The sequence below is a fragment of the Nyctibius grandis genome, chromosome 4, assembly GCF_013368605.1.
Source record: "Nyctibius grandis isolate bNycGra1 chromosome 4, bNycGra1.pri, whole genome shotgun sequence".
NCBI classification, from domain to species: Eukaryota; Metazoa; Chordata; class Aves; order Nyctibiiformes; family Nyctibiidae; genus Nyctibius; species Nyctibius grandis.
This window is the reverse complement of record NC_090661.1, coordinates 14,014,642-14,034,998: the sequence shown is the minus strand read 5'-3', so window position 1 is coordinate 14,034,998 and position 20,357 is coordinate 14,014,642. Positions and strand designations below refer to the sequence as shown.

Here is a 20,357-nt window from a genome sequence, read left to right as displayed (position 1 = left end):
TAATCTAGCTAAGGAGTAGGCAAAATAACCAGATTCTCACATTTTTTCTTTTAAAGAAGCACATAGGAAATGCATCCTGCATGGGTCACATGGTGAATGGGCATGTCCCATAAACCATGTCATATGACTTTAGAATAGTGATGGAACTAGAGGTCTTCTCCCTCACTTCAGAGGTCACAGTTTCCATTTTTGAGATGAAAATCCAGGAGAGGGGGAAATAATTATCCCTCAGATTTCTTTCATGGTATTAGAAAGCGGCTTAGATTTTGAAACTGACTCAATCAACCAAAGACACGTTAAGACATCTGGTCTCCCTAGAGCAGAGCACAATTTTGCCGAAGACAATGCATAGCTGTAGGAAACAACTTTGCTTGTCTAGCTAGTCTAACTGGAATCAGAGTTTGAGTATGCGAGAGGAAACTTACCTACTCCCATTTTAGAGGAGGCAGAAAGTGCAGAGAACTAGTTCAACTGCCACTAACTCAAGGAGAGTGATCAGGAAGTAATTTCTGGTGCCTGTCCTAGAAGGTGATAGTTTTCTACTTGAGGAAAAAGAAACAAGAAACTGTAATCTGTAGAAACACTGTTTATGAGCTCACCTGCTCAGAACCAAGACTGAAATCACAACCTTCACCTAGGCAGTAATTCTGTTTTGGAAAAAAAAGATCAGTGGCAAAACTCAGAGGCTCTTCAAAATCCACTACCTCATTTCCTGAAGGACTGAAGACAAGAAGATTACAAATTCAGCAAAATGCATACATAACCATCTCTGACTTACAGCTTTATGATTGGTACAGCCTGCAGCAAAGTCTCTTACTTATAGTTTCTGCAGTAAACAGCCCAGCACCAGCCTGATTATACTGTGAACCTGGCAGGCAAGGGCAGAAAATAAAAACTGCAATGAATTGTGCTGACATAGCACGTTTCCTCTAGAGAGACTTTACATTGAGTAAGTGCAATGTCTGCCCAACTTTACAGATGATTAAACAAAAATGCTGAGAAGTTAAATTGCTTCTTCAAAATCAGAGCAGCATAGGAATTGATCCCAGGAATAAAAACCTCACCACACTAAGCTAGCAAAGAATAGCAGAGTTCTTCAACTGAGCTGATTTTACTCTTCCAACTGAACCTCTTTCTTTGCAAGTGGGAGCACATTGTCTTATCCTGCATCAAATCTAAATGTGAAGGGCAGAACTGCAACTAAACAGGCATTTTGTCTCAAAAAGATCTAGTGTTTAAGAGAGACAGTCGGTGTTGGGCCCCTGAAATGTAACAATCCATAACACTGACCACATAATGCCAGTCAATACTGTTACTTATGTTTTTATATTGTTCAAATGTATATGCAAAGACAGAGATAACCAGTTAAAAAGAAAGAAAGGACACCAGGGAAGTGATTACAGTCTCACACAGAAAACTAATTAGGATATCAATGATATAATGACATGGTTAAAGTTCACACACAGTCATGTAACTTTTGGCCTAATTTTCATTTTTGCATCTGTTATTGGCAGTCTTGTGTCTTGTTTAATTTCTTAAGGTTCTTTAGATAAATTATGTAATTTATCACGTCTCTTTCTAGCTATATTAGTTGAAAACATGTTTTCTCAGTGTGATCTAGTCAATACTGGAAAGGATCACACAATTTTAGTGTATAGTTTACCAACTACAGTTCACAGCCAGAACACTGAGAAGGAAGGCAATTCTAACCACGCATCTAGTCATCATTATACTAACACCAGAGCTGGATATTAATGAAGACCTGTGCAAGAAAACTATGCAGATACCCTTTTATAACCTAGTTGTCCTTATGTAAAGGCTTTGTGTTGCATTTTTACCCACAGTATGCAAATCTACAAAAGTGTGTCGAACTGCAGAAAGGATGTGTCAGCATACAGTCGAACCATTTGGGACTGCTAAAAATTACTTGCAGCTGATCTCGAAAATAATTTTCAACGACTATACAGGAAGCTTAGGTCTGACAGAGGCAGACCACCAAGCTTTACTCCTAGCCCTGTCACTGGCTTCTTTTGTACCATGCCATGGGTGATTGAGTCCCAGGGTATCACATGCATTTCTTTGGGAAAGACGAGCCGATGGCTCAGCAGTGGAGGGGGTATTCCTCTTCTGATCCAATGGGGAGAGGCAGCTCCTCCTTCCATACTTCTTTTGCTCCAAGAAGAGAGCTTTAAAAAGTATAAATGGGGACTCTCTCATCAACTGCCTTCCCCCTGACCAGCAATGATTTTGTCTAATATTTCTTTTCAGATGTAAGGAAGACAGGCACCTAACATGCACTGTACTGCTCAAATTCTACTTCAAGCTCCCTCTTCTTGTTAGCCCATACTAGCTTCCATATATATGGGAAAATTTGGACAGCAACTTCACAAAATGGAGTCAGGAATCTCACAGTCTTCATGACAAGAAGCAGAAATAAAAAACAGTTGGCAAGGAGTAATAAATTCCCCAGTATTCAAGAAACTTGGATTGAGAAGTAGTAGTGCAAACTCCTTTCATCCAGGCAGGGATTTTCAAAAGTCTAAAAGACCTGTTAATATTCTTCTTGTTAAAAACATTGCTCTCAAAGTCTTTCACTGGGTGCTAGGCAACATTTAAAAATCAAAACTTCTTTATGTTAAAGTAACATCTGTCTCTGCTCTCCTTTTGACCCTACAATCTCCCATGTAAGAGAAAAAAACGGGGGGGAACGGCAACAAAAGGAAAATGCAAATGCCCTGAAAAAAAATGGAAGGCAGAGAAAAGGATGTGGAACCTAGAGGAAGAATAGTATTGAAGGTTTCAAATCTTAAACGAGAGAGGAGGTCTCAGCTTCAGAGCCTGCAGCATCTCCCAAACACCAAGAAAACATGAAAGAATTTAGCAGAAAAAAAAAGGAGCAACCTTTTCTATTTTCTCTTTCCAACTTAAAAGTCTTTCTCCGCCTCAAACTTTTTTGAAACATAATTCACTGATTTTAGACCTAGAAATAACCACTTTAAAATTCATGTGTTCACTGCACATTCATTCTTTGTCTCCCTGAATAACAGAAGATCAGAAGCTGTTAGACTGTACCTCCACAACGTCACAGGTAAGGTGAGAATATGAGCAACACTGAAGAGACAAGTGGGAATGCAGAGAGAAAAATTTTATTATACATAAACATACTGTGCACAAACATACATATTTCATATTTTTCTATGTAGAGTCTAAGATGATGGCTAAAGTCAAGAAGGCCCTGAATGATAAGAGTTTGGGCTAAACCCTTCTTCTGACAGTAATAAACTCCATTAAGACATCTGAGTGTATACATTACAGTGCTGAATTTAAGCATGAAGCCTTCTGAAGGGATATTTTGATGCTCCTTTGACAAAAAAACCCCTACTATCCAGAAAATAAGTATCTGCAGCAAAAAAAAAAAACATAGCAAATTCATATCCATTTTGACGCAAAACTAGAGGCTAAGGTATCTGAAAATTACCACTTTATCTGACAACTCTAATACAAAGTATTTTGTTATAAAACTAGGCAATTTCAATGTAATACTGCTGGTTCCAGAAGCAATACATGCTTCTATAAAATGGACAGTGATTATCTTGTTTATCGTTAAGTCCAGCACGCAGTTCTAGATTACTTACCTGACCTAATGTAACACTGCCTGGGAAATGAAAGAGGAAAGAGGCTGGTTTTCAGGTAGTGAAGGCAGGAGAAATTTGTTATCATTTGCACACAAAAGCTTTTTCGAAGTCAAAAGACAGAACACTTTTAGAGGTGCTTGTGCAGGAAAATAGTTTCTGCAGGCAACACACAATGCATCCGACATCCAGCTCCTGGGCAGAGTGTTATTTATTTATACCATCATGGAGGGTGATAACTAATCAGTGCTAGATGTCCTTAGAAAGGCTGTATAGAAGGACATACTGTGACTTTAAGATGAGATAAATGGCACAAATGAAAACAAAACTCACTGTTCCTTTCTTGCATTTCAGCCATCTTTCTCCCATTTTTGGCTTACATTGAACATGCTTCAGTCTATTTTAGCAAATTACAATTTTCTTAAATCAGCAGTAATGTTAAAGTATCAATGTATTTAGAAATACTGGGTAGTTATCTACAAGATAATTGTGTTACTTAAATTAAAGCTCTGTATGAAAAACAGGGCATTTAAGTTTGAGGGGCTCTTTTATAACATTTTATGATAATTAGACCATATTTTGTTGTGTTTGCTATGAATCATATTCTTACTTTGTTTAATTGTTTCAACATTTAGTATAGCTTAATTCTAATTCATCTATTTTACTGTCCAGGATGACCTGATCATACAGATTGGACATTAGTCCATAAAAATATATTCCAGAGTGGTTGCATATTCCAAAATAAAACCTTGGATAAAAAATTTCCAAACCTACTCAACTTTAATCTACATGTTCTTAGGCAGATGACTACTAGCTAGGACATAACACTACATATTTAATGGGAAAAGTTAGTGACTATATTATGTACCTAAAAGGAATTAAAGTATATATATCAAAAGCCAAAATGGCAATTTAGAATACCCTTATAAAATATACTATTGTAGTGTTGCTTTTCTCTCTAGCTGAGTGTAGTTTCACAAAATATTCCATAAAAGTGTCATGATTGGCAGACACCGTTCCCCCCCCCCAAATATAACACTGAGACAACTACCCATTTGAAAGGTGAGTGATCTACTCAAACACGCGCTTGTTCAGTAATTCAAAGGAAGAGTTCTCTTAAGGCTGTTGCATTACCAAAACTGCTTGACTAGCCATGCTGACAGCTCTTAAACACAAGATGAGCAGCACTCAGATTCCACCTGAGCATCAGGTGCTCAGTAAAAGAACAACACAAGGTAGGATTTTATAGTCCCCATTGCTGAGAAATAACAAGGAGTCAGCTCAGAAATGTACTGCAGCACACCACAGAAAACATCCCACCTTTCTGATGTAGTTTTTCATTCCAAGAAGGAATGTAAGAGGTTATTGGGGATGAAATCTCCTCAGTTCTTGGAAGGAAGCCATTCAGTTCTCTGTTCCTCTAGCTAATGAGGTATCCTGCAAGCTGCAAAAGGCCTGGAACTGGTCTGTTACCTAATAAAGTCATAAATATTTCTTTAAGTGTCTGCCTTCTTCATACAAAGATGGGGCTTGCTATGCTACCCACAGAGCAAACTGCAAACTCACAACTAAGATGAGGGCATAGATAAATAAGGAAGTCAAAACTATGAGAGCATACAGGAGGAATAAAAAAAGAACATGAAGAATTGTACATATGTAATAATAGTATACAGCCATGTCAGACACCACAGCTGATGTTCTTGACTTTGCCCAAAGAGCAATATAGTAATTGTAGCTTAACTCCATCTTTTCATAAACACTCCTAAGCTGGAAAACTACTGAGTGCTATTAATATAAGCTAAAGCAGCCCTAGTAACCCCTCTACAACACCAAGACTCAGTTTCTAAGGTCCCTTGTACCTTGATTTCCATGGCCTGGCTCCTGTTGAAGGGTACACAGAGTTTGCTATGGCAGTGCATATCCCAAGTCTACCATAAATCATCTTTTGGCTACTTCAGGGGTGGGAAGGGGATGGGGCTTGTGAGGCCTGAATTATGGACTTTTAGTTACATTCACAATGTCTCATAAACAGAAGTAGGTTAACAGAGCTGACTGGCAACCTCCAACCCTTAGTAATAGCTACTGAAACCCTCAAGCTTCATACTTGTTACTCTGCTGAGGTGAAATTCATCACTGAGGTGCCAAATTAGCAGTGCCTCTGCAGCACATGCCATTGCATGGCAGTATCTAAGAGGAACAAAAGAATTCACTCTGACTTCATCTGTGCATTACCACAGGCTTTTAATTTTCTGTGTCTCTTTACTAAAATCACTGGTGGAAAAGAAAGGGAAATGCAAAAGCACATCATCAGTATTTGCCAGTAAAACTTGCAAACCATCTACCATGCAGTACGGAATTGACCCAAAGCACACCGACGTCAATGGCTGAGGATCAGATCCTTATTCAGCTTTTGGAGCTAATTCATCTGAACTAAAAATTGTATATTTAGGCTGCAGTCTCCATATATATCTTATTTTCCTCAAAGCTCTATCCAGTCAAGTTTTTAATACCTCCAAAGATGGAGATTCCACAGCCTCTCTGGGCCTCTGTGCCACTGTTCGGCCATCTTCATGATGAAAAAAAAATTCTAGTATCTTAGAAATATGGAACTTCGCCTTTTTTTTTTTTTTCAAAATCACATTAAAAGCTGTCGTATTTCATAATGCTCTTAGTAAAAAGAAACAGAAGCAGATAAAGAAAGAGCTGTATATTGAAAAGAACCAAGAATGGAAGACATGAAAGCAACTTAGGTTTGACTGTGTCAAAACAGACATAGAGCTGAAACCTGTGGACTTTTACACAAATGTGCTCAGACAGCATCTTGCTGAGAAACCGCTCACCTGATCTCGGGAATATGGAGTATCCACTATGTGTTTGTCTGAACATGCCGCTAGAAGAATCTTCATTGCATTTAACTGGAGCAATATTTCACAAGCCATGGTATCAAAGAAAGTAATATTGGCAAGAGCTGCCGAAGCCAGAAGGAAAACTTCACCAGATGAGGCTTCTTGGCACAGTTCTAGGAATGCAGAAAAGAAGTTGAAGAGAAGTCATTCCTTCATTGCAAAAAACATGGTTAGGTGTTTCAAAGCAATATTTAAGCACCTGCAACTTGCATTAGTAATATTAGTATCTAAGACCAAGTTCATAATCATCAAGATAAAAAACAAAAAAAAACACCAAAGAAAATCATCTTAATTTTGTCGATTATATAATATGTCACATTGTTCAGGTGCTTTATAGGTGATATTAACATTAGGCACCTTCATTTGAAACACAAAAGCAGGGAAAAATGGTAAATATGAACCTAGACATCAAGGGTTTCTAATATTCATCTAATTAATGAGATGGTCTACCTAGTACACCATTCTACAGGGAATATTCCACTGAATGTTGTTCAACATAAAGCCTGATATAACTAACTAAAATGAAATACAGGAGGCAGAAGGCTAACAGTAACTGACCCATAAGAGAATAATTCTGCAATATATCCTGTTCTTTAGAACAAGATACATATACCTGTTGCCTATCTCTAAACGTATTTCTCTATAGTCAAAGATCACCTTGCATATTTTCCAGCTTCAATAGGAAGTGATGAAGACACAGCTCCTTTTTAATTCCTTGCACATGTGTATTTTAACTAAGATCTGAATCACCTGGCAATTGGATTTCAGCATGGTTTAAAAATTAAACATATTACAGTAATTCAGTTACTGAGTTATAAATATTACAAGGAAACTGGTGTGTGATTACTGAAAGGGCTCTTCCAAAGTTATACCTGTTCTATTTTTAATGCTCACATTTCTTGGGCAGAGTATATAGTACTAAAATTCCTGTGGAACTTAAACAGGGACAATCGGGGAAATGATCCACCTGCTAATATCTTCTGGATAGGCTGTTCAGATTGTCCCTCGGCAGTGGTACACTGTAATAATCTGGAAAATCATCTTAAATAAATCAGGTCAGATGCCACTAGCAGTCTAGCTACAGCAGAACCAGGCTCAACACAGGTTAATTCCACCCACTGGATTCAGGGCAGGTTCAGAGCAGAACCTTTAATATTTGTTGCTGGACAGTCTGATCATCAGGAATAAATTTGTTTCGTTGATTTCTGCAGCACTAGTTCTGTTTGCGCGTATCTAAGAATGCCTAAATACATCTCAGATAATTCCCAGTCACTGCAGAATCCTCAAGCACTAGCACTACTATACTCTTTTCTTGTTCTATTTTAAAACAAACAAACAAACAAACAAACAAACCCCAAAACAAAACAAAAAAAAAACCCACGCATGAAAATTGAAGTACTGTAGTTTAACTGTAACCATTGGTATCAACAGAGAAATATCCAGATGTATTGATCTATTATACATGAGACATCAAACTAGATGACCCAAACTGTGTTTTCTGACATGCAGCTCTGGGAAACTGAATTTCCAGATCAGAGAGAGGAAGAGAATGCCTGACTGAAAGCTTCTGGTATTTGACAGGGATGGATCACAGTGCCAGAAGTAAGAAATTCCTCTCTTTAGAAAGTCATGAGAAATATCATCTTATTTTTCTGAAGTGTCCTCACTGACCCAGGTTAAGGAAAAGCTTGCTGTTACCTTTGCCTCATTTTACCATGGATCAGAAGCCTAGATAAAAAAGATCTTTTATTTTCTTGTAACAACGCCCATAGATTATACTATACTGTGCTTTTCCTCTGAAGTATCATACGAATTTAGATGCAGTGGTGAGCCTGAGTTCTAGTAAGTTTAGAAAATAAAACAGGCATAAAAGTTAGCAACTATTAGAAACCGCTCTTTTACAGACAAACATGGGACAAGACGATAATTTGCTGAGTTTTTTCTGTGGCTCTAATGGTAGAATTTCACCCAGATATTACTTTGACAAATATGCATAAATTCTATTCAAATATGGACTGAAGTAAAAAATATTATGTAATTGCAGAATGCACTGATTCAGAATTAAAAATGACTGAGTTCTTTCATCTGTTAAGGAAAGAATGGCAAATATTATTTAGGGAATATTTCTAATGAGAGTCCTACCCCAACCTGTCATTTTAACTGGGAAGTCCCATAAAGAACTTACTGACAAGTGCTGTTACAATTTCTTCCATGTTTTCCAGAAAGCTACTGAGATGCTGAGTGAACGTGAGATGTGGAGCTGTGATCTGTGCAATTACTGCCGCTGCTTCTGCATGAGTAGCTTCAGAATGGGTGTTATCAGTAAGAATGTCAGCCAGGCACAGTATCCCGTCAACCTATGGAAAAACAATAGGTATATGTTGGAAATACTCCAGGAAATATTTTTGCAACCAAAGATGGGTTTACAGTTCTCTTTTCTTGGCTGTGGCTAAGCTACTCAGTTTATTTTCAAAAATGACTTAAACTTGGTGGCATTTATGACACAAGAAGTTTCAATTTAGCAAATACAAATGAGTTCAGCATGAAAGTTTGTTGACCAGAAAAAAAGTCTTGCATTTCCTTTCTCCCTTAATATTTCTGCTGAATTGATTTTGGTCAAACAAACATGTCTTTTCTGACAGATGTCTCAAGTTATACATTAATCCAAAAATAAGCTCTGATAAGCAAATGCTAAGTGCTGCTATGCCAGAGCCTCATTTAAGCTCTTGTCTGAGTGTGTCCCACTGTGAGACTCAAGCCTGAGTGTTCTTCACAGACATATTTTTTGCCACTTTTTTTCTGAATTTGTCACAACGCCAATGCAGGATCAAAAAATACTATTAAGGAGAGACCCTGGCCAAACTGCACCTGATGGGTTTGCACAGCTCTCACATTAAAGCTAGGTCCATATATCCCTTGCTTACTTGGAAGAGAAATAGAAAAAGGAATAAAATGTACATAGGTTTATGCTTTTAGAGTGCCTGAAGTGTTCTAAGCTCATTCCTTACACAGTTTAGGCAGATACATGATAATAGCAGAACTTGCTCTGAGTTACAGGGGACCCATTGACACATTGAAAGACTGCAACACAGCATAGCCAGTGGGATAGCTTAAGCTGCAGAAACACAGCATCTGTTAACAACCAAAGCCAGCAAAGGAAGGTTCTCTGTAGACAAGGATGTAATCTGTGACTTTCAAATTAACAGGACTGTGTTTCTCCCCGTTTAACAATCCCTGAATAATTCATCACATTGTCAAGCAGGTAGGTAGATGGGCTTAGAGGGGACAGAGCATGAAGATTTATGTAATTACGGACATGTTTATGTCAAATCCCCATAAATTCACTAATTAAAATCTTTATATAATGAAACTAATGTAACTATAGGGACAGCTTACAAATGATCAGAGCTTTTACAAACTTCACTGGGTAACTGTTTTAAAAACTGGCCTTATTTATTTATTTGTTTGAAGTTCTGAAAAACTGTGGCATCTATTGCCTTCTATGTTGCTTGGACACTTACTAGATACCAAGAGGAGCTGTGAAGACTTAGCACCGAAATATACTTTAACAGTCAAACAAAAACAAACCCACATTTGTGTTGTACACTCACCCAGACTCACTCTTAGGTCTGTTGTTCAGACTGCATTCTCTGTCTATTCGAAGCTCCTCAGAACATACATGTTAAGTCCTATCCATTATCTCCACAATGGGTATTTAGCAAATCTTTTATTCGCATTTTTGTTATTTATTAATACAGAATGTTGAGTTATCTTAATTACTTATCCTGCAATAGGCATGAATTAAATTATTTGATAAGCACTGACAGTTACTGTATTTTGCAAGAAAAGCTCTCAGATTGATGGGAGCAAAAATTACCCTCTGGAAGATCATTCATTGGGATGCACTTTTTAATAGGCAATAGACTATATCATTGGAACTCTAATAACATAGATAAATACAAAAGAAATTATATCTCTATTTTTCCTCAGATTACGAATGGGATTTAGTATAGAAGCTCAAGTACTGGCAAGAAGAGGAAGAATAAATTTTCAACACTAAACTTTTTCTTGACAAGCTTTCAACATTAATCTACCTACAGCAAAATATTTCCTCCTGGTTATGGCAGAATTCTACAGCTTGAAACAGCAGATTCACATAATTCACTTGGCTTCAAGATATATTAATAGATCTCAGTGTCAAGAATTAATATATGTCCTCACAAGATGATTTAGTAGCCAAAGTGTGCTAGACAATATCATATGCAAAAACCCCCAACTTTGTCACCTTGAAACCTTCCCAGATCACACCTTGTCTGGGGTCCAAAGGATGCTAATAACAACAGTCAGTATAAAAAGTTAAATATATTCCAAGGCATTCAAAAAATGCTTCACAAGAAACTTCTTTTAAGATCTGGTAACAGGATACAGCACTCTTCAGCTCTAAATTTACTGGTTAAAATTCACTTGGCCAACTCTTATTCAATGACCTCAACAAAATGACTTTAGAGTAGTTTAGAACAAGTAATGGCTTGTGAAAGACAGGTATAAGCACATGGTTATATTTTTCTATCACCACTGATTGTTTATGTCTAACATTATAAAATACAAGCTTCTAACAATACAGGGGCTGTACTCAACTCTCAAATTACATATTTGATTTTTTTTATCTGCTAAGTAATTGTTTTTGGAAATTGGGAGTTGCTGAACGGTAAACAGAAGTGGATATATGTTTTTATTCAGCATAAAGAGAAAACACATATTCTGGATCCATGAAAGCCAGCACTAGTTAGCTTGTCTCCTTTTTATTCAGAATCGTGTAAAATACTAACAAATTCAGCCTAAAATTTGCTCTATACACTTTTGTCTCCCATCTTAAATATAGAAAATAAAATAATTCTACTCCAGCAGGCAACCCCATTTATAAGTGTCTAGCAATAAATTTTAAAATGACAGGGGAACAATCTAATAAAAGCACTTTAACATCCAAAAAGAAATTGCTGCTCAAAGCATTTTTATAATTAGCTTTCACACTGAAAGGAACTTTGGATGGCTGCCCTGTTTTCTGTTTCATTTTGGTGAAGTAATCTGCTAGATGTCAAACCTGTTCATCACCTTGGCAATACAAAAGAACCAGTTAGCCAGATAATGCAAACAAATGAATTTCATGAATGCAACAAGATGCTGTAGAGACCCTGCATTTGAGGAATGGCGTTCAGTAAATGCTTGATCACTAATATTTCAGTATTGATAACTGGAAAAATTCCAGGAACTTACATCCTTATGAGCATAGACCTGCTATAGAAACTTAATCCAAGCGACAAAATAAATACATGACCGCTTTACTGCATAGATCAAGTCTTCAGAAAGGAAATAATTTCTTTTCTCTGCAACAGGAATGAATGAGTTCTGGGGCAGCCCTCTTTTTTCTTCAGTATACCTGTTCTTCCTCCTAAAAATATTAAATAAAACTAGGCATCTGTTAAAGATACCAATACAGAATTTGGGATGAATTGCATTGATGACTTCATGATTTGAAATACTACACACAACAGCAGTCTCAACTCTCTGCTTTCCACAAGGAGGTTCAAGAGAGGCTTTCCATGCCACTCCAGGAACCAAGACCCATTGCCTTCTTTTTTAATAATGCCTGTCTTCATTTGTATAAAATGCTGCTGAAGGCTTTTTCTCATACTATGATTTTCTCTAACATTCCTGTTTGCCCACTTTTAACACTCAGATGATCCCTACATATTGGTAAACTTTCTCAGAGGTTTTTTTTGCATTCTCTAAATTGATCTCCCAAGTCATCTTGCTGAGATTGGAAAGCCTTACAGGCCATTGGCTGGTTTCCCACTGTCAAATCCATGAATGACACTATCAGCCTACAACCGTGTGCTTCTGTTAAGCAGCACCAGCAGGTTTCAAAGTGGTTTAAAAGGAAGATTGGAAGGGAGATGTTGAGATCCAAATATAAGACAGCAAATGTGGAAACAAAATCACAAAGGGGATTACTTCTTAAACATTGTCTCAACCTTTCCAGGAGAGTAGAGGATAATTTCAAAAGGAGAGGCTGTATCAAAGAGTCAAGAACTGACAGATCAGAGTTGTGTTTATCCTTTCACACATGCTGTGTATTAGCACCTCCAACTTGAAGCTAGGACAGGTTATCTATATAGGTGAAGACATGAACATTAGCAGACTAAATAGAAACTGCATAGCTGGATAAAACCCCAAACACATTAAAATTTATGGGATGAGGAAGAGGGAGACAGGGAAGGAAGGAAGGAAGGAAGGAAGGAAGGAAGGAAGGAAGGAAGGAAGGAAGGAAGGAAGGAAGGAAGGAAGGAAGGAAGGAAGGAAGGAAGGAAGGAAGGAAGGAAGGAAGGAAGGAAGGAAGGAAGGAAAAATTATCATATTTAGAAAATGTTTGAATACCCTGCTCAGCATTCTTTGAACACAATCTACTTCACTCCCGAGACCATTGCATGAACCATGAAGTCACTTCACTACTCTGAAACTCCATTAAAAATGTCATCCAGCAGAATCCATATACTGTTATTTTGATGACTTGTTACTCATGAAATGAATTCCTGATCATCAAGGCTGAGGTATATCCTGTGTCAACTTCTGCAAATTATTCTGTACCTGTAAAAGGCCTACAAGTCTTGTTTAATTTCTACGTTGAAAGAAAGGAAGGGAAAAGGAAAAAGGTATTCTACCTTGCACACAATGATCTTTCATATTTGAACAGTTGCCCTGCCAAGTGCTCTGCATATAAAAATTGCCTTAGCTCCACTAACTGAGAACTATGCTGATTTATACCAGATTAAAATTTGGTCAGCTATTTTTAAAGTGAGATGATATATTAATAGAGTGATGCCATTAAAATGTCCACAAATACTATTCCAAGTAATCAAATCTACTGCAGCAATTCCATGGCAGCAGCAGTGACCAGTGGACAAAACTGCAATGAATTTTATAACTACTGCTGTACAACAGTGGCCATGGGACCTAATTTATAAGCCATATTGTATATCCTACAGAATAATGTGGGGCTGAATAAAGATTCAGTGGTTCCCACCTCAGTAGCTTTAAAACTGCTGGCAATAACCTTGGCTTTGTATCTAAATTGGCTGTGTGTGGGTGCTTTGGTTCATGGCAACTTCAACTAAAGCTTCCCTTTTAAACGTCACTCCTTCAGAATGTGGTCAAGCTAATGAAGAGGTATTTGTTCTTCCTTGTGTTTAGCCATCAAGGGGCAGTGTGAAGGTGATCTGATCTATATGAGGAATATTGTTATATGGCATGAAAAAAAAGTATCTTAACTTTCTCTCAAAAAAAAAAAAGGAGGCAGTTGGCTGTATCAGCTTGAAGGATGCATTAAATGTGGCAAGGCCTAAAGAAGCAACCTTGCAGCCATGCTGCAGGAAGAAACAAACTGCAGAGCAAGATGAAACAACAAGTTACTTATTCCAGGCTGATTAGGAGTGAAAGAATAAATAGTTTGTAAACCTTTTCTCCCGATGAAATCTAGGGAAACCAGTCAAGCAGTCATCTCACAGTGCATGTTCTTTGGCACTCAGAGATGCTCTAAGCTTGTTGCAGATAAAAAGTACAGTGTCAAAGAGGTAATAGAGAATAAGTCATTTTACAGAAAGAATGGACAAATCAATAAGATCGACATCCGGACTTCTTTCTTGTCTTCACTTCAAGGATAAGGGAATAGCTGCCTTTGAACTCCCTCAATTTTGAGGACTGATATGAAGGGTAAGACAGTCTTTTAAAGTATTATTTCTGTAGTTGATAAAAGAAACCAGGAATTGCACTGCTATTAGCCTAGCAGCTTCCATATTCCCACTCCCATAAATCACAGCTTACATTGCTTCAAACTACCCTCTACAAACATAGGTGAGCCACCCAACGATACATTCAATTTTCCTGATCTACTCCTCACATGCCTTCAATTCTACATGATAGCTGCTGAGTGGCCAAAAAGGGCAGAAGGAGAAGAAACTGCAAAGGAATTCACTTGCAGTTATTTAGAAGTCATCTGTAGCACAGATCCTTCTACTCAGCTACTGCTGGTGTTTATAGAATTGGGATGCATCGATAAAACAGAAGGAAAACTACCGAGCACAAATGAGTATGGTGGCTTGGGAAAAAAAAAAGACATTTGCAATGGCCTTTGTACTTAGCAATTGTTACAGCTAAAAGACAATCGCAATAACAACTGTGTTATCTGTAATCTCAGGAGCATGTTAAGAATAGGAAAGAACTATTCGTGTTCACATATGATAAAGTTAGAGATTAAATTCTTCAAGTTATGTGACACATGACAGAAGCCAAAGGTTTCTCAGATTCTTTTGCCCTACATTTTGGAGGGCTGGATATACTGTCTTGTTTTTAAGTTGCAGGAATCTACTCCTATTTGTAGGATTTTCTTGATATCTATATTACAAATTCCAGAAAGTATATGCTTGTTTCTTTTAAATAATGGATAGGCTTTATATATTATACTTGGGGTCTGAATTTCATTAAAATGAAGCCACACAGACACAAAAAGGACTTGGCAACAAGATGAGAGGAACTGTCATGTTTTATATAAGAATGCTGAACAAGGTACTAGGACCTGAAGTCTACATTAGTAGTTTTCACATAGCCCTCATTTTTATTTACCCTGGGGGATCATAGTCTGAGAAAAAGAAAAAAAAAAAAACACCTCAACTATTCCTATAAACAAACAGGGGCTTTAGGGTTATGCATAGCAGAGCACTCCAGAAAATGAGATGTGCTCACTGAAAAAAACATACTCCAACCATCAAGTTTTAAATAAATAATGTCGTAGACTCTTCATTGCATGAGGGCATATTCTCAAACACCAGGTGTCTGGCATTTAAAAACAAGAACACTCTGTCAACATGTTTGATTACTTTGTATCGTTTAGTTTTTGGTGTGGCACCATGGATTTTATTTTCAATAAGTGTCTGTTAGTGTACCTCTTCATGAGGAAAAAAAAGAATCCCATGCACGCCACCATTTTTAGAGGACCCTCTTCATCTATTACAATAACGATAAAGTGCCTCTATCCAAAAAGAGCAGCATGGAGGTCACAGCCAGGGAATCAGTCATTATCAGCTAATCTAACTCTTCATAGTGTCTTTCTTCTCTCAGGAAAAGTATCTGATAATCTTCCTGCCAGAATTCTGGATGTGTTTAAGTCGATACTTTCAAACCTTAACATAATTATGCAAAAGACTTTAGACAAGGGCTTATTATTATTAATTACTACTGTAATTTCACATAAAACTTCTTCTCTCATCAGATTAAAATTCTTGAACAGGTCATTATACCATGAAGTTAGAAACAAACATAACCCTACCCTATGCTCAAAGTATGACAAGAAAAACACCACAGCAGAAAGCAGAGAGTTACGTTAGAAAGGTAGAGAGAGTGAATGAGCAATGGAGATAGCACAGGATGTCGCTTTTTTACTGTTACTTTACATATAAGATTCTGCAAATGCATTCAGAAACAGATCCTTATGCAAACAGTTTTCTTGCAAATATTTCTCATTTCAATGGATTTCAATGGTGTCAGTCGGTTTAGCCTAAAACATATCCAGAGTCTCTGAAATGTAAGGCCTCTACAGTATTTGAATTGCATGTACACTAATTAAATGCACCATAACCGTAGGACATTTATCTAATAGAATTTATTAAATACATACAGCAACTTGTTCAGAAAACTGTTTTTATTTCTAAAGTCACGTAATTGCCAAAACTGACTCAGTGCTTCACCAATGTTGTTCTTTCTAAAACTTCTTGTTGCTTTTAAGAAAAGCAGTATGAGGCACCAAGCATTAATAAAATTGTTTGCTACATTCATTACTTCACAATGGCTGTTCAATTATTTTAATAAATTAATTTAAATAAATTAGCCCCAGAACCAACCTTGTACATGCCAAGTTTTTATTGGCAGAGAATTTTTACAAGCAAGTTATAGAGCTTTATGATAGCCATTTATAATGAAAACACTCACAGCACTTTAGCTATAAAACTTTTAGTGAGCAACTCAATAAGAGTCCATTCGTGTTGTAATAACAACAGAGGAAATTGCAACTCTTATTCAAACAAGAATTTCAAAAAAGTAGAAAACTAGCAGTTTTCATCTGGTGAAAATTGATGGAACTTTACTGGCTGCAGCAGACTCAAGCTATTTGGTCCTAAGATTCCTCTCCTGACACTTAGGAAAATCTCCTTGGGTCTCCTACAAACACTGATTTATCTCTATGACTGCAGTGGCAATAAAATAATTTCAGAATTGCTTTAAGCGTAAGAAATTTAAGTTTAAGATCAGCTGTTTGCATGGAATCTTTATGAGCAGTCAGAGGTCTACTATGAGCCATCAGGTAAAATGATCTCAGAGGTTTTTCTCTCCATTAACACCTCCCAGTACTGCTCTTTGGTCAAATATAGTTGCTGTATTGATTCTCTATTAGAAGAAATAGGGACAATGCTAAGAGTCTAAGAAAATGGAATATTTTTACAAGCTGAATTTTTTTTCTTCTACTCAATATTGTTTGCTGCCTTACCAGGTCTCAACATAAATAAGCGTCCTTGCTGAGGATAACAAACATATATATTTAAATTAGTGTTTGAATGCTGCCTTGAAGGAGGAACAAACCCACAGATTTGATTACACTTTCAATAGAGATTATTTTTTCAGCAAGCAAAGATAGCTACAACATAGCACTTTGATACAGGGACAGTTCCAGTCTGCGTTCAAAATCATATTTGCAAGTCAGCCTTATTTTTGTAAACTGATCTCATATCAGAAAACCATGTCAGAACTCATTGAAATTGAATTTACCTAGTGAGCAGATTCCAGCTTCAATAGATCTTCTCCAGTTATTTTAGATGGAAAAAAGTGTAAGCATTGTGTTATGGCAAAGATAAAACCTCAACTTGCCATATTTTAGCTAAGAAGCTGCACAGATCTGGGAAAATAAGCATGTTGTTGAGGAAAGTCCCAAATACTGTTCTGATTCTGTCATCCAGTCACTACCTGTTTTTCTAATAGTGTCCCTAATCTATAAGCCAGTTGGTTCACTCTTAGAACAATACTCGCAAGAGATGTTATGGCAGCAGGAACCTAACAACTAGGAAATACTAAATATTAGAATTCCAAATAACACTCAAGGTTCACTTCACATAAGCAGTAAAAACTCTCATTCCATGTTCCAAACCAACCTAATCCTCCACCTCTGTAAAGCCCAAGTCTGGGCTAGAAATTTCACATGCTCAGGCTTCATTCTGCCACCTGCCAGTCCATACATAACACAAGAAGAGCCACTGCAGCTCTCCACAGAAGGGGACAGGGCTTCCCCTGGCTCCAGGAAATGCTCCCAGGATTAGGACCTATTTGTTTCTGTTTTAGAGGGAAGCACAAGTACTGTTATGGGACATCTAGAAGAGATACTAGAAAAGCATGGCAACTAGAAAACAGGGGTATAAACGTGACACTCTAAAATCAGAACTACTGAATCCTTGACACCAAAGAATGTAACTTTAGATCAAAGTATACCAAACTTCTAGAAAGACTTCAAATTCTGTTAAGGATCAAAAAGTCTGGGAGAAAGAAAATGCTGGTTTAAAGGACAGTGCCTTGCTAAGCACTGGAATGAAATAGCGGCTTACTGGATTCTCTCCTGAGACTTGCTTGCAGTGCACTCTCCCTTTCCAACAGCACTAACAGAGTAAATGTCATTTGCTTAGGAATCTATTTTAGAATAATTCAGATTGAAAATAAAACATTAAAATGGAAATATTTTTACAATATTTCAGCTCTACAGCTGACAAAGAACAAAAAGAAGAAATAATTGTGAACATGTTTCTATTTGTATTAGGATTGGAAGCTCTTTCAGCCACCTCTCACAGTACATCTCTGTCCAGCTTCATTGGGCAGCGGGTAGAGCCCTGGTCACATTCTCTCACCGTTGGGAAAGTGTTGCTACAAGACTGAGCTAGCACTGTAAGCAATGATAGCGACTGCTAGGGAAAAGCCAGTCTGTGTTATATCACTCCCACTATTTTTTACCAGAGATGAATTCAGCGTATTTTTGAAATTTACTTTGACTCATATCTGATGAAGAAGGTAAGCTATAAAAACAAGTCTCAATAGAAACGAATTATGCCAAATTCAAAGCCAACAAGGATCCTGGAGGGGGAAAGAATAATCAGTGCAAATAATTTTTAAAAATACCCCACACATTTTATTCTTGCTTATCACTAGATTAGTAGCCTCCAAACAAAAAGTTCTGGCCAATCTCTCTTACACATTTTCTTTTGCTCTCTACATATAACTTACTTAGAAGAAGAGATGTTCTAGTAAAGATCATTTAAAACTTTGCCTTGGTCCGATTCCCTTGTGTGCTAAGAACCCCTGTCCCTCCCACTTTCCATGAACAAAGAGCATGCTACAGGCTTCGTTTCACACAAAATGTGTGAAATGTGCCTTAGAATTCGGCCACATTAATCATATGAGAAATAGGAGTCTTATCATTCCCCAGTGAAGTTAGGAGCCATCAATAAAAGTCTTTCCACAGGATCAAGACCTAGTTGAGCTAAGAACTGTTCCACATCCCATATTGTCCCAAATTTCACTATAGTTCTTTACAGTTATGAGTACTCTCACACTGCCTAGACACCTACATGCTCTGTTCACAGTGTCTGCTCTAAAGTTCCACTTAATAACCTAAATAACAATTGTTACATTGAACAAGTGGGCTTTTGTTTTCAAAATATTTCTAGAATTGTCAGTTCTTGAAGAGACTCTGTGTGTGTGTGCATGTACATACAATAACATCATGGGGTTTTGGTCTGTGACTATGCTTTTTCCTAAATACCCAAATCAAATGCCAATAGCATTTATTTCCATATTGTTCCACACCAAAATAATTTCCATATTGCCAACAGCAAAGATAGCAGCAACACTGTTTGGAGTACTCTAATTGAATGCTTTCACTCAACGCCTTTTTGCGGTTCTTCCTGAAAGCCTATGGACAAAAGTTTGTCACAACAATGCGGAATTTTGTTAAGTGTGAGATCTATTAAATATCGGTACTTTTACTAGATGTGTCTTCACAGTCTCAAAATAGCTAGGTTACCATTCATATGTACATGATACTGCCCTTGAATATACAGAATTTAAAATGAGCTTCCGCCTTGCTTTTATTTTCTAGCACTGTTATGTCATCCTTGGAAGTTGCAATGACTGATTGACAATTTTAGAGAGTACAAGTTTTATGTTTAACATTCAGACGACAAAGAGAACATGTATGTTTATAACAGCACTCAGATGTCAGCAGAGCAATGTAGAGGGGGGTTTTAAAGTCTTTTTCTAAAACACTTTTTAAACTGCTTTGTGAAGCATCTTTTATCATGCATCCAGGGAATTTTAGAAACAACACATTTGCTTCTAATTAACTGTTGATTTCCACGCAGCTCTTCCCAGGGCCAAAAACCCATTCACCATGAAGTCTAAAGATTCATTAGTCACATCACTGAGCAAAGTACTTTTAAGACAAAGTAGATCCAAACTACCTTCTAGATGGTCCTTGCCACAGCAGAAACCTAAGTCTTCCCACTCCTTATGCACAAAGCCTGCAGGGTGTCTGTCATCTCCATTGCCAGCCATTATGGACTAGTTGCCCAGCTGCAACAGAGATATCGGCTGGGCTTTTATTGACACCTGTGGCTTAGATCTTTGGTTGTCTTACTGAAGAGCACCATTAACCAAAGGTAAAATACGGAAGTCATTA

At 37.3% G+C, this 20,357-nt stretch overlaps 1 protein-coding gene across 1 annotated transcript in view; it reads right to left on the bottom strand.

Annotated features, from left to right (window-relative positions):
* INSC (INSC spindle orientation adaptor protein) overlaps nt 1-20,357 on the bottom strand; it is a 145,458-nt gene that overhangs the window by 10,323 nt on the left and 114,778 nt on the right. The window contains exons 8-9 of the mRNA XM_068399454.1: nt 8,724-8,895; nt 6,473-6,651 (exon numbers count right to left, since the gene is read on the bottom strand). Of these exons, the coding sequence (XP_068255555.1) occupies nt 6,473-6,651; nt 8,724-8,895 (351 nt within the window). The remainder of the gene's footprint in view (nt 1-6,472; nt 6,652-8,723; nt 8,896-20,357) is intronic.